Source organism: Nesoenas mayeri (assembly GCF_963082525.1).
Source record: "Nesoenas mayeri genome assembly, chromosome: 2".
NCBI classification, from domain to species: Eukaryota; Metazoa; Chordata; class Aves; order Columbiformes; family Columbidae; genus Nesoenas; species Nesoenas mayeri.
In genome coordinates this window covers 56,339,328-56,354,274 of record NC_137543.1, presented here as the reverse complement: position 1 = coordinate 56,354,274, position 14,947 = coordinate 56,339,328, and the positions used below count along the sequence as shown (strand labels likewise).

Below are 14,947 nucleotides of genomic sequence, written 5' to 3'. Positions count from 1 at the left end.
AGCACTAGTCACTTGAGATTTTTTTCTGCCCCACATTTCTGGGGTATAAAGTTATATACTTCCAGCATGTTTAAACTTTGACATTATTAAACGAATCAGTAATTGTCCTTGTCCACAGGCTGATTTTTAAGTGTTGTGCAGAATGGTTCTTACATCGTGTAGGTGAGGAATAGTTCAAGGTTATTTTTCCCCTGCATAAAGAAATGTGTATGTTGACTGGATACAGAATTGTCGTGACTAGCAGAATTTTGCTCTTTTCCAGCTACTGAAGTCCAGAGTTTTGTAATGTTCTCTGCCCACACAACTGAAAATCATTAATATGGTGAAAATATTGATCTCACCTTTATGATGAGCTTCTGAAAATCACTTTTGCATCAGGCCACTCCCATCTATTTAGAATAAGAAAAAGCAAGAAATTCTTCAGTCTTTTCTCATAAGCAAGGTCCTTGAGCCCTGGTGAAAAACCAGTTTCTAGTCTCATCTTAATGATCAGATGTGCAAGGAGTAGCAGCAGCGGTGTGTTGTTCAGTGACGAACTGAACCACAGCTCCATCTTGCAGCCCTTCTGCAGTGTGACAGCATTATTTTTGACCTTTCCATCACATGCAAGAGGACGTGGGTCTCCGGGCCTTGGGTACCCGTATGTGAGCTGGGATTACGACTGCGTGTGCCTGGGTGCCAGCTTTTAAACTGCTTGTGCTTTGGTGCGTGGGGATGTGCAAACGCTGCAGGCTGGGAAGCAAAGGCTGGGGAGGAGCTGTCAGCTCATCCTGCATCACTGACTTTCTGTGATTTTTTTCTTCTGTTTTATTTTTCCTTTCACTCTCAGGGAAGCTGGAAACGTAGGGTGCTGATGGGAGACCTCTGGCACCTTCCACATCTGCGGCACCACTCCCACAATAGTAGCAGCAGCAGAAACGCTGGGATGGGATGTATGTAGAGATGACTGGCTCTGGGGTTTTGATTGTCAGTTGCTGCTTGTGACTTTTGAAAACGGCAGTTTTGCCATGAGGATACATGAAAGATATTTTTCTTTTCTACTAATTGCAGGTGGTGTTTTTTTTTCCCCTCCTTCTCCCACCCCATTTGATTGGATCATTTTTCTTCTGAAGATCTTTCTTTTCTTCCTTTTTCTTTCTTCTTTCTTCTCTTCTTTCTTCTCTTCTCTTCTCTTCTCTTCTCTTCTCTTCTCTTCTCTCTTTCTCTCTTTCTTTCTCTCTTTCTCTCTCTCCTTTCTCTCTTCTTCTCTCTCTCTCTTTGTCTCTCTCTCTTTCTCTCTCTCTCTTTGTCTCTCTCTCTTTCTCTCTCTCTCTTGTCTCTCTCTCTTTCTCTCTCTCTTTCTCTCTCTCTTTCTCTCTCTCTTTCTCTCTCTCTTTCTCTCTCTCTTTCTCTCTCTCTTTCTCTCTCTCTTTCTCTCTCTCTTTCTCTCTCTCTTTCTCTCTCTCTTTCTCTCTCTCTTTCTCTCTCTCTTTCTCTCTCTCTTTTTCTCTCTCTTTCTCTCTTTTCTTCTTTCATCTTTTTCTTTCTTCTTTCTCTTTTTTCTTTCTTTTCTTCTTCTTTTCTTCTTCTTCTTCCTTCTTAATTTTTTTCACCATTCTGTAGCACTGGCTTCTTGCTGCAGCTCTGTAGCTGTTTGGACAGTTTCCAAAGAAATTTGTTGTGTGAAAAATAACGTAATGAAAACCTTCTAGGGAATGTATAGACATCGATAGCAAAATGACAGGTTTTATTTGTTTTAAACTTTGTGTAGGTTGTGAATAATAAGAATCATAGAGTGTTTTATTTTTTCCTTTTTTGACATACTAATGCAAGTTAAATGACTTACTGGCATTTCCTGTTCAAATCAGTGCTGTTTTTGTGGGAAGAGGAGACTGTCTAGGACTGCCAAGTTTACTTCCAGATTCTGAGGTAGGTGCAGTTTGTGCAGGATAAGGCCATAGGAACTTACGTGCTTGCAGTTAAGAACTTATCTGACTTTTGTCCTTGTTGCTGTATCTATTGAACAGACATTTATGCTTTAATCTTGCCTTGTTGCGAGTTGTACAAACAAGATCTTGTTGACTTTTATTACTAGTTAAGGTGTGGATGAGGTTACTGTTAAACAAGTTGATCCACCTTTATCAGTTCTTCTGTATTGTGGAACTGTGACATCTGGCCAGTGGCTTTCTCCTGAGAAACTAAGTTTAGATAGAATTAAGTATCAGTCATGCTAGCATAAAATAATACATATTAGAAATGTTACATGATGCAGACTTGTGCTTTGTCTTGAGGTTAGGTTAGTACCCAGTACTTGAATAAGTACTTTGTAGTGATGATATGGGAAGGTCATGTTTGAAAATAAGTGGCTCAGTAGCCGCTCTTATTATCAAATAGTGGTTTTGATTGGAAAAATAGGAATAACCACATCAGCTTTTTATTTCTTTGAGACATCAATCAAATGGGCCAGCACATAGGGCGATGGAGCAATTTAAGTTTTGTTCTGTGTTGTGCATGTAACAGAGTCTAAGATGTAATTAGATTAATGTAATTAGTCTAAAATGTAATCCAAGTCTAATTTTGTGTGGTTCTGTAATTTTGTCCTGGTGTTCCTAATATTTAGGATCTAAATATACAAAAATGCTACTGTTTGTAGTGCTAATCAGGTTTAGTCAGTGTAAATGAACACTGGCTGCAAGTCACCCGGTACTGTAGTGTGTGTTTGCTAACAGCCTGGGTATCAGTACTCTGAATTTTTCTGTTGTAGAAAGCAAAACTGTTTTTTTGTGTGTGTTTTTGCCAAGGATGTAGAAATAACAGGACCATAGAAATGCGGGTATTTCCTCCTTACAGCAGGAATAATGAGTTTCTGTTTGATGCCTGTAAAAAAAGTGAAACAATGAGTGAGCCCTGTTACAATACTGGCTTAGCAGAGGGAAGACTTTTGTTTTGGATTAGCCTTTAAAATGACATAAAATAAAATTGTAGTTTCAAAAGGGGTAAGTTCCCTGGTTGGGTTACAAACTATCCAAGGTGGAAGAAATCAGTAAATACAGTAAGTTTACCGATTTAGGATCATTTCCCCATGTTTCTTTTCAGCGCAGTTTCTGTTTCCAAGGCTCAGATGTTTTTTGGTTTCCCCTTGTTAGAAATGAAGTGGCACTAGTTAACTAGTCACGTGCTTGTGCCTGTGTTCCTAAAAAGCTCCAATAAACTTGTTCTGGGATAGTAAATTGCTTTCGGTTCTTGGAGATCATAACAAGCCATATTAAATGTGGTAATTGCATTGATTTGGCGTGGTCGTGTTATGAGACTTGTGCCAGAAAGTGGTGGCACGTGCCATTGCAGTGCCCAGGATGATATGGATCTTAATGGACTTTTTTCTGCTGTTCAAGCTAAGCTTTGTCTCTACCTGCTTTTGACCCCCTATTCACAGTGTTTTCGCTGTATATATAGTTTTAGAAAAAGCATCACGCACCAAGATCCTGGCTGCTTTAAGCTGGTTGCCTTGGTCCTGGGAGGGAGGAGTGCAGTTCTGTTCTCAGCAGCACGGCGTCTGCATACCTGAAGGAGACCAACTTTGCTTTTTAGGTCAATTACATATTTCCAAGTCTTTCATAGTGATGAGAAGCTAACACTGTAGGCCTCACATGGTAGTGTTTCACAGGGAATGCTGGCTTAATTAATTTTTATTTTGTATTTTCTCCACAGGGATGTTGTGCTGATACGAAACCCAGAGTGGTCCTCTGAGTAGCTCCTACCACTTTTACCCGAGAGAGAACAGAGCCATTGGAAAAGAGACTTAAGCTGGTACTGCAATGCTGAGCCTTCCTTTGAAGAAGAGACTCTGTTTCCTGCTCAAACTTGTGTGTTTTGTCAGCTCCGTGTTAATATTTTGTGAATTTTTGATTTACTATGTGGTAATTTTTCAATGTCAATGGCCAGAAGTGGAAGTTGGAGCTCCCGCGGGTGAAAAAGCGACTTCAGTCCTAAAGGCCATGTTTTTAGCTGATACGCACTTACTTGGTGAAATCAAAGGACACTGGCTGGATAAGCTAAGAAGGTAATAATTTGTTTGGTAATCTCTCTCCTGGTTTTAGAGTTTTTAATAGTAGTTAATGGGACAGAGGTTTAAAACTAATGTTGTGGCACTTGTAAGAAGCGAGCGTGCTGCTTCTGACTTGCATACCCGGGTCTGCGCTTGATAATAAACCGATGTTGAAAGGTTGATGAATGGGACTCACTGGGGGGGTGCACGCTTGAATGTTCTGTTCGTATGTGATGGAGGTGCCTGAGCGCTTTAGGTGGGTCAGATTGTCTTTTCCAGCATGTAACTGCATGTCCCAATAGTTAATACTTTTAATTGCAGAGGTAGGGAAGCTGGTAGAAGTTTGTCTCTGTAGTAGAAGAATCACATTTGGAAACAAAGATAATCCAATCCCGTGGCTGCTGCACATAGCCATGTTGTTGCTGTTAGTCCAAAAGAAGCAGAATGCTGAAAGGAAGTACTAATTCTACCATGATATGAACATTATAAACTTTTGCTGCAGAAATGATAGCATAGTAAAACATGCAGTAATTCACTGTTTTAATTAGTTGCTGTTTAATGGAATTGTAATGAATAAAAATAAACAAACTGGTATTACTTCTTGCCATGATTGTATTGTTGTGGAATTATCCACCAGGTAAGATGCACCTGCTGTACTTAAGCTTGAATTCTAAGTATTTAATTTGAATTTCATATTAGTGCTCTCAGTGTGTAGGACCCATCTTCCCATTCCTGCCAGGCTGTGTTTGTGTATCCAGGGCTGAGGACCCAGAAGTTGGGCAGTGCTGACTACACATGTGCTTTCGTTTCAGGGAATGGCAAATGGAGAGATCGTTCCAAACTGCTGTGTGGTTACTGCAACCAGATATTGTTTTTATTCTGGGAGACATCTTTGATGAAGGAAAATGGAGCTCACCTCAGGTATGACATCAACAGCTCTCTTGTTTCAGAAAAACGAGGATTTCTTGAGAGAAATGGATGGCAGAAGGAAGCAGACTAGGTATGCAAGGCTTTGTTTAATATTGCCGTAGATATCCTACTGGTAGAATTTCTAGTGTTTTACATATGAGTTGAAATGTTGTGATTCTCCTTAATTTTTGGTAGTATTTTGGAACTTTTCCCCTCCTCATGTAAAACTTAGGAAATGTAAACATCTCACTGTGTGCTTCTGTATTATATGGAGGTGGTTCCCTTCGATACTGTTAAACAGCATTAATTTCTCCATTAATTTTTTTCATGCAGGCTTGGGCAGATGATGTCAGGAGATTTCGGAAAATGTTTAAGTACCCGATTTCTACTGAGCTCGTGGTTGTAGTTGGGAATCATGACATTGGATTTCACTATGAGTAAGTCTTGTCCGTGAAAGGAGTATGCCAGTGCCAGGAACGAAACCTCGGCGCACGCACAGTAGCTGCTTTGTGTCTGAGTGACCTGTTGTGGGTTTATACAGAAAGTTTTTGATTGTAACCAAATGAGAAGGCATTGTAATTTAGAGCAAGATCTTACAAGGTACCCATCTGTGCACAGTGTGCCCTACAAATACATTTTAGAACAGTTTCCAGGCTGTTTTTGTGCTTCTCCAAGCACAAGTGAAGTTGTCATAGCTGGTTTCTGCACTGGCAGAGCAGTCTGGAAGCTGCTTTTCCTTGTGTTGGGCTTCTTGTCCGAGCACAGTCCCTTTCCATTATCTCAGCACAGCCAGGTGTAGGTGCCCTCGCTCTGCTGTACGGCCCTAGGACGGCTGTGCTTGCACTGGGGTGACTGGGACAGAGCACACTGAGCGTCTGCGCATCCCCGTGAGTTTGCTGATGGAATATGTGACCTAGGTAATGGATGAACGGTCTACAACCTGTAAAGCAACTGGTAGATGATTTGCAATGCCAGTTTCTTACCTCACTTGTATTTTTGCTCTGTGCCACAGGATGACAGCTTACAAGATAAATCGATTTGAAAAGGTTTTCAACTTTACTTCAGGAAAGCTAATAACTCGAAAAGGAATAAAGTGAGTATATTTAATTTTCTTCCCATGTTTGGAGTGCTGATTACTGAGCTATCAGGCCTGAGTGATGAAAACTGAAAACTGGACATGGAATTTCTAATGAAATAGCCTAAAAATGCTTAACTTAGAGCCTATTTTTTTCCACTTTGTATCTAGTTTGTGAGATGTTAATCACCAAACACTTTCTGCAAACCTGTAGTTTGATATGTACTTCGAGCTAGGTGAATTGCAACCATTTCCTTTTAAATGGAAAAGTACTGTGGAGTCAGAATCAAATTCTCTATTTTGCCTTTTTACTTCCTTGCAGCTGGTAATGACCCATGGCTGTAAACATAGCAGAGGAATAGGATTCAGTAAAGAAACACAAACAACCTCCCTCTGTGCTTACAATTTAAGAGTTTCATTAATTTTAATACCTCTTTTAGTCTGCAGAACTTAACTCTTGTTTGCGGAATTTGGGGATATAACAGTTGCTTGTCCACAGTTCTTCCACAGGGTGGGGTAATAACGCACAGGCTGGATTTGGCTGAGAGGAGACCTTGTTCCAGAGCTTGTGCTCAGAGTTGTGTGTCTGTGGCCGCTGTTCTCTGCCCTTTTGGTACTTCTAGATACCACACAGGAATCTGGTGAGGGAAAGCAATAATGGGTTTGCAGAAAGGCGTTTGTCTTTAAACTTCAGGTATATGAAGGGAAGACCCGTTCCCACTCTGCATTTGGCAGACACGCCATCGGGTTCTAATTGCTCACGTGAGTCGTAAAATTCCAAACTTTAGAAGTTTATACTGATTGATTTAATTAAGCAAATGTTGAAAAAAATATTCTGGACAGGTCTAGAAATGGTGTGTCTTTTTTAGGAAGATCTATCAGCCTCATGAATGCTCAGTATAATGCTAATTGATGCAGATGTGGAGTCCTCTAGATATGTATTTCACGTGTTCTAAAAAATGGTTTTTAAGGAATATCTCCACATCCCCTTCAATAAAACAGAACAGCAGAATTCTTGCATCCAGTTGCAGATGGTATGTCTAGTATCATATTAATTAACTAAAATGAGCTGCATTATTAATGAAACATTCCTGGATAAACTATTTTATAACAAAACTGGTATAAAAAGCAGCTTAGTTTGATGAAAAGGGAGTTACTTTTTTTTTGGTTTTGATCAGTAGGATTCAAGTGGAGGCATTCAGGCCACTTATGTCCATTAAATATTGAATGGAACTGGGAATATATCTCTTCCTTGAGTCCTGAAGGAGTGACGAAGCAGGGATGAATCTTGTGGCAGAACTTCAAAGCTGATTTGAAATCTACAGAGAAATCTTTCTCTGTTACAAATAAAATCCTGTGCTCACTGTGAGAGACTGCGAAGTACAAAATTAAGTTTGTTCAGGGCAGCCAGGCAGATGGGTGTGCTTTTGCTCTTTAGTTGAATCAATGTCTAAACTGATGTCTCTGAAATCTAAAATCTGTGTGGGGAGAGAAGCAAGTTCACCTTTCCCTTAGAATTCAGCTTAGTGGGCTTCTAACATTCCACTAGAATGCTGCTTAAGTATCTCTTACAATACAAAAAAAAATCTTGCCGTGTAAACATGCAGCACAGCACCCAGCATAGTGTGCAACTGAATTAACAACTGATTATAAAGCAGCGTAGCAGGTGGAGAAACAGCTACAGCAGGGGTGTCCAACTCATTTTCACCGAGGGCCACATCAGCCTTGCATTGCCTTAAAGGGCTGAATGCAATTCCGGGACTGTATGAATGTAGGAGTAGCTACTGCGCTACAGTATGGATATTCAAAAGTGGATTTATAGCACGTGATTTCGGAAGCTGTTGCATTTCATAAAATGAAGTTTCTTCCGCATATGTGCATGAACAGCAGATGCTTTCCTGCCCTCCCCACTTGCCTTCTCTTTTCCCTTCCCTGCTGTGTTCCAGCTTTGTCCTGGTGAACAGCGTGGCCATGGAGGGCGATGGCTGCGCTCTCTGCCGTACCGCAGAGGCAAAGCTTGTGGCGCTTTCTCACAAACTGAATTGCTCCCAGCAGGTAAGAGTTTATCAAAGATGTGATTAGAGCCGGCAACTCGGCTGCTGCAATGGGAATACTGATAAACTGAGTCTCCTGCAAAAAAAATCTGCTTCCAATTCATCTTGCAACTTGTTAGCAAATCATCTTTCTTCTCATCTGCATCTTCCATTTCTCCTTCACTATTAACTGCATTGCTCAGTGTTAACTTCCTTGTCAGTGCTGCCAACAGAGGGTGTCATTTCCTCCCTTCCAAGGAATGGCAGAAGTTCTGTAACCCTCCTTGTGACTTAAGATACATAATAATCCCTGCATTTATATTTATGCACATTGTTGTATTTTCTAGCCTTCAGGCTAGCCTATTCTTTGAGTTTTCTGATTCTGCTGGAGTTCTGTCTTGATAGTCTAGTAATGTTTTAATTGTAGTATTTTTTTCAACAAATACCCTTGCTTCTTGTCTTTCATTCCTCTTCTCTTTTTCACGGGCGGACTGACTGGGCTGGCAGTCAACAAGGAAACCAGTTCCTAGGGAAAAATTGCTGGAGTCTGACTGCTCTCGCTCTTGGGCTGCCCTAAATCTCTTCCGCCTTGTTGGTGCAGTGAGATTTGGCCGTTGCTTTCTGCATTCAAGAAGAGTGCAACCTTATTTGCAGTGTGTACAGCAAGGGAGAATTAAAGCATTTCCCCTTCCATCCACAGTAGAGGCTCTTAAAAGTTTATACAGTGGACAGTATTTGAACTCTGCATCTGAGCTGATACTGCTTTTCACAAAAAAAAAACCCAAACCACAAACAAAAACCCCAACCCCTGAAAATGTGGCTATTGTTTACTTCCCTTCCCCACCCCTAAGGTACACAGAGGTGAAGACAATGTATGGATTGATTTTATTCACAGAAACCGAATCATTCCAACAGAAAGTGCAGTGATGTGGAAAAGCTTCCAGCCTCAGAACCCATCCTTTTACAGGTCTGTTGGGGGTGGGGTGAGGCAACACATTGACATGTTTTTAGTGTATTTATTACTGTTGCAGAACGGCTGCCTTGTTGTCAACTGACCCTTGCTTTGAATGTCTCCCAGCATTACCCTCTCTATCGGAGCAGCGATGCTGAATGCAGCGGAGAAGATTCTGCTCCTCCAGAGGAGAAGAACATCTCCTTTAAAGAGAAGTATGATGTGCTGTCTCAAGAAGCATCACAAAAGGTTTGATTTCTTAATTATTTGACTATTGGTGGGTGGCTGGGGGACACGAGCAGAAAGGTTAGATTAAAAAATGGTGGAAATGTTAGCTGAGACAAACAGAGCGCAGCTGCTCCGGCTTTAATGAGGCCTTTGAGAGGCCGCTCGTTAGAGCTGCTCCCTTGAGGCTCATCGCTGTCCTGGCCTCAGTTCTGCTGGGATTCCCAGGTACTGGCTGCAAGTCCCAGAGCTCTTGTCTGCTGCGGGGCTGCTAACTCCCGTTTGGCATTTTGTGCTTCATGTACAGTGTAATTATTGACAGACCCAGCAGAAAGCCACTACGTTCCAACACTTGGAAAGCGCTGCTTTTGCTGAATTAGTTACTGTAAGGAAATATTCTCAGCAAACCTAATGGGCGGTATTTGTTTCCTTCTGCATAAATGTCTTCACTCAAGATTGGCAGTACGAGGTTCTCCCTTAGACAAGAAAATAGCATTGCTTTAGTAAACCCAAGGTTTTTCTCCTTGTGATGTGAACAGCGTGCTGCTGCCTTTGTTTTCTCATCTTTAGTGCCAAAAAAAGAGTTCCAGTTTTTGGGATGAGGGACAAACAGGTATCAGTAATATTATAAGAGCAATGGGTGTTTTATTGGAAAACAGAGTTCAACAAAACACTTGGTGAGAATATTGGAATTCTCAGAATGTCTTTCTGTCAGAAGAAAAAAAAGAAGGGTCTTAAGCTGCATTTTTTTCAGTTATGACTTAAATTTTGTGCTTTACCATTTTGTATTCTAGCTGATGTGGTGGTTTCATCCCCGTTTGATTCTCAGTGGGCACACACATAGTGCTTGTGAAGTGCTACACGCAGGGAAAATTCCAGAAATCAGCGTCCCGTCATTCAGTTGGAGGAATAGAAACAATCCTAGTTTCATCATGGTAAGTTTTAATTGTTTTTTTTATTTTTGTCAGATAACTTTCATAAATAAATCAACATGGCAGTCAGCTATATTTTAAAACTGATTCTACCTGTAAAAACAAAAAAAAATTAAAAAAAATTGCCTACCCACCCAACCCACTCAGTACACTGCATCCACTTTATAATAAAGTACATCTGTGGGAGCCACACGTTCTGTGTGGTACAAAGCAATGCTCTTAAAGATCTAATTAGTATCTGGGTACAAGCATCTACCATTTTCTTATAAAGAGGGTGCATTGTAAACTATTGACTTGTAAAAATAATCAGTATTGTGCACTGAACAGTAGAAAGAGTAGTTTGGCTTGGTTGATTTACCAGCTATGAAAACAAGACCGTATCCACCTCAAACTCTTTCGCACGGTGATCGTGGTTTTCCAACTTGTGCATGAACCGCTTCACACAGTGAAAACGTTTGTCACAGGCCAACCGTCTGCCACCTCCTTTGCCATTCACATTTGATACAGTGTGTTGGTTATGCTCTCGCAGGCAGTTCCAGTGCTCAGTATATATCCTTAGAGGTAAATCAATTAGTTCCCCAGTTCAAAAATAAAACAGAACTCCTAGAAATTGGAGCAAGAAGCAAAACCTACAATCTGTTTACGGAGCAGTCTGCGACTTGGGGGGCAAATCCTTCATGTTATTTTTACTGCTGAGCTTAGGCCGCTTAATACACAGGTAACCCCAAACTTTTAAATTAGTTTTATGCAACTGTTAACATTTTTTGTCCAAAGTGGTTCTGTTTATTCCATATTCCTGAGAGTAGCTGCCTTCAAAATACTACAAAAATGCTCTCTGCGCACACCAGACAGCGCGTCTTCACTGCAAAACAAGAGGTTGGCTAATTAAAGTTGCATCATCTTCACTACTGGTTTAAGTCAGCCTCGGTCCCTTGTAAACTTTAATTTAAACTGCAAAGTCGAGCCAAAACCCAATGAAGTTCTTTGTTGTTGATAGTTCATGTTCGTAATTTGGTTTAGCCAACGCGGTTTTTGCAGCACGTACTGGGTAGGAGGAGGGTCTGCGGGGAGGAAGGGGCACATTCCTAACACCTAACTTTAGCCTGGGAAGGCTCCTCCCCGGTGGATTTGCAGCAGCTAAAGTCAGGCTTCTCTTGAAGGCAGATCGGATGAGGAGCCCAGCTCTCTGCTCAGGCTAGGTGGAACAGAGGGAAGGGTTGGCCTCTGGGCTAACGTTGGCCTGGTGAATAGTCCAGTTAGTGCCCAGCACCGCAAGGAACGGACTCTTCAGCCCCCTGGAGAAGGCACTGGTACTGGGAAACTGGCCCCCAACCCTCGCCACCAACCCCCCCCCACCCCCCCCCACCCATACCGCCGTGTTTACTCTGACCCTGATTCAGAACCCACTGTAACAGCAAAGTGACAGTCTTCATTCTTTTCCAGGCAGCATAACACCAACCGACTTCTCCCTCCAAAAATGCTTCCTTCCGTATGAGAGCAGAGTCTTTACTATCTACTGGGCAGCAGGTGCTCTGCTTGTAATCCTGGTACTAGCTCGTTTTCAGCTTCTCACTCCACCATTTTATTTTGCTCAGCGTTTAATCAGTAAGCATAAAGCAGTATGAAGAGCCAGACATCTGCATTCAGTCACTGAAATACCAAAGCTGAGAACAGTCAAACATCAGACTATATTCATGCCAGCAAATGACCTAATTTGATTGCTAGTCTGAAGGCAGGTTGCATTTACACATACCATAGAAGTCCTATACAGCTGATATGACTACTACAGGATAAATAATTAACTGAAATGAACGTTTCATGCTGTACAAAAATACTGTATTCTACAATCAAATGAGTCCTTTTCCTGCTATAATTTTTGTATCAAATATGTATATTAAAAGTGTAACTGTACATTATGTAAATCCTATAGCCTCATCACTTCTCTGCACTAGTGTCTTACCCCTGGTGGAGGCTCAGTCCTGCAAACTGGAAAGGTTTCTCTGTTTTATTGCTGCATGGCCCTTCTCATGTCATACTCTCTTTGTTAGGGTCAGGCAGAAACTACAAACAGCACTGAGAGATGCGGATTTCCGTAACCTTTTTAGGATGTCAGATGTAAGGGACTGTGGTTTGGGACAAGAAATCTTCCAGTTCCTGACGGATTAAATTGTTAGCTGACTACGATTTGCAGTTATTGTCTAGCAGACAACAACAGGAAGAAGCTTGTGGATCCAGTTTGCTGATACACGCTTGAAACCTGCTAAAAAAAATTAGGGTGACACCTCAAGCTGCTATTTTTAAAAAGATGTGCTATGATGAGCTTAAAAAAAAAGAGGGCCCTGTTGCATCCCAGAGATCTGTGTGGTGAGGGGCCCTCCGGTTGCCGATCTTCTGCAAGAAGGAAGGTGAAATACAGCTGCAGTAACATTATCCTACACCTTGGCCCTCAGGCTACGGACAGACAGGGACAGGAACACACGTTACTTTAGATGCCGGCAGGGCCGCCAAGTTCCGTTCACGTCTTGTAGAGTCACATTTTGAACTGCACGAGCTCCTCCGTGGGGAGGCTGAGTCCCCGGCCTGGATGTCAGCACGGAGAACGTACAAAATGTGAGCTCGGCGTCTTGTCCTGCTGTGTGCCAGGGAAGAGGTGACAAACCTACAGCTCCTCCCCACCTGCCTCAGCAAAACCAGAGGGGCTGTTTCACACCAGGACCAGTTTTCCTGCTGACATTCCTGCACAGGCTGGGAGCTCCAACCTAAACTCCTGGGCGGGGGGTTGTTTTCAAAGAAAAGACGTCTCTTTGTATTCGCTCTACTACTTTCTTTGGCATGGGAAGTGAGAGAATCTTTGTATTTGGGCATTTTGTTTAGTACTAGCTTATTCCACCCAGCCTTTCGCTTTCTGGGAAACGTCCGATAGTTACGTTGACCATACAGATATCGAAGTATTCGCATTTCTGAGAAGGGGAAATGGTCTTATTAACAGTATCTAAAATGGGCTTGTTTGTCATCAAATAGAAACAGGTTCTGAATTTGGCTGTAGCCTGAATTTAAAAATCTGAGAGATCGGGGTCTGTAACTAATAACAATGCTTACAGTAAAAAGTGAATCAAACCTGCAGCTTTATATGCCAGTGTGGGCAATGTGTTAGCTCTTAGTATCTCCCTCAATTTAAAATGAAGTGGGGGAATGGTCCGAAGTGTGGTCAAACACTCTATAAAGTAATGTAGTCTAACACTTCTCTAGGTTTCTGTTATTGCAACTGTAATTTTAGACATTTGTACAGGTTATCTTGGACACAGGAAAAGTATATAGTCACAGACATAAAACACCTATGTATAAAATATAAAGCAGTGTTATAGTTACTAAAAAGGACATGCCTTATTGCTACAGCAATTCTTGCTTTTTATATATTGTACTGTACCACAACTTGTTTTGAGAATGTCATTTGCATAAATTATTCAAGTTTGAGAAATATTCACACATTTTGATTCTACAATATTTAAAATAAAACCATTTTCTAATGTGTCTCTTTATTAAAAGAGAAATAAAAATGTCATCTTGTAATTCTCTTAGGCCAGACACAAGGGTTTATACACCTTTTTTTTTCTTCTTTCTCGCTATTTACTTGCACAATGAAAGCCGCTGTTGGTACAAAGATTGAAGAGCTCTATATAATGGTGCTTTTACACATTCACAATTGGTCTGTGCAATTGTGAAGTTCTATGAATGACCAAAGAATTACCCAACATATTTTCGAAATATAAAGGAAAAAAAACCAAAATCCTTGGTTCCCATTAAAACAACACCAGGTTGCAATTTGGACACTCGAATGAATTCCAATGTTTTAAAGCTGAGACTTCGAAAGAGAAAGGCATGTTTGCTGCAACATCCGGTGACTGTAATACCTTACTTGGAAAGGTAAGTGGTTAATTTGCATAATTTATAATTTTTATACTAAAGAGCATTTTTATATAAACCAGAAAAAAACCCCTAAACTCTACAGATAAAGTTCCTACCTCCAGTCACTGCTGCAGGTAAGGTTGACATCAAGCTGTACAGCGCAATCAAAAACATACTTACATCTTAGCTCATTTTACAGGTACAGCCATAATCAAGGCACAAAGATCTTCTACAAGTATTTTTCTTCAATAAAGTTGTACAAAATAATATTACATTTTACAGTCTGTACAATATAATAAACCAGCAGTAAAACAAAAAAAAATATATATATAGGGAGAGGACTGTTGTCCAAGAATGATCAGAACTAAAAGGATCATTTGTGGACAGCACAAATAACGTAAGTGAGGGTGGTAAATTTTCTGCCCAGATGCAACAGGCTGAAAAGTAGCTGTAATTCAAATGCCTGAGGTGTGCAGAGACACTTCGCTCCAAAACCCCAGAAATAAATTGCTTTGTCTTCACTATTCCTCTCATTATCTACTCTACTTCCTGTGCCAGGAACGGCTTAAAAGAGGAGGTCACTTCATCAGCGGACCTGCAACTCAGAAATGCTAAAAACTGTGACAGAGTAATAAATATTGTGGTGCTGCTACATTGTGTGTCTACTTCCTCAACAGTATTTAATAACCTGATACAAAGTGCATTAATCTTTTTTTTTTCCTCACCCATCAAGTACTCTTCAATGTCATGATAAAAAGGAAACCCACACAGAGGGACAGGCATGACTTTAGTGTCATCCAGCTGACATACCAGTTTGAACTGACGCTTACCTGCTGGAAAAAATATTTAGCGGGTCGCGTTCAGTTTAAAAAACACAAAACCTAAGGGAAC

General features: G+C 41.0%; 1 protein-coding gene across 1 annotated transcript; it reads left to right on the top strand.

Moving 5' to 3' along the window:
• Positions 1 to 714: 714 nt before the first annotated feature.
• MPPE1 (metallophosphoesterase 1) lies at positions 715 to 13,137 on the top strand. Its single transcript, XM_080339705.1, has 10 exons — positions 715 to 1,908; positions 3,688 to 4,039; positions 4,837 to 4,945; positions 5,267 to 5,370; positions 5,946 to 6,026; positions 7,955 to 8,063; positions 8,937 to 9,008; positions 9,120 to 9,242; positions 10,013 to 10,153; positions 11,593 to 13,137. Exons 2-10 carry the CDS (start codon positions 3,795 to 3,797, stop codon positions 11,773 to 11,775), a joined length of 1,167 nt encoding a protein of 388 aa, XP_080195831.1. The 5' UTR covers positions 715 to 1,908; positions 3,688 to 3,794; the 3' UTR covers positions 11,776 to 13,137.
• The last annotated feature ends 1,810 nt before the right edge of the window (positions 13,138 to 14,947 follow it).

Bases quoted from the DNA above. Each gene is read 5' to 3' on its own strand.
- MPPE1 (XM_080339705.1), top strand. From the start codon at position 3,795: ATGCTGAGCCTTCCTTTGAAGAAGAGACTCTGTTTCCTGCTCAAACTT. The intron at 4,946-5,266 runs GTATGACATCAA...TTTTTCATGCAG, and splicing joins GAAAATGGAGCTCACCTCAG to GCTTGGGCAGATGATGTCAG. The intron at 9,009-9,119 runs GTCTGTTGGGGG...AATGTCTCCCAG, and splicing joins CAGAACCCATCCTTTTACAG to CATTACCCTCTCTATCGGAG.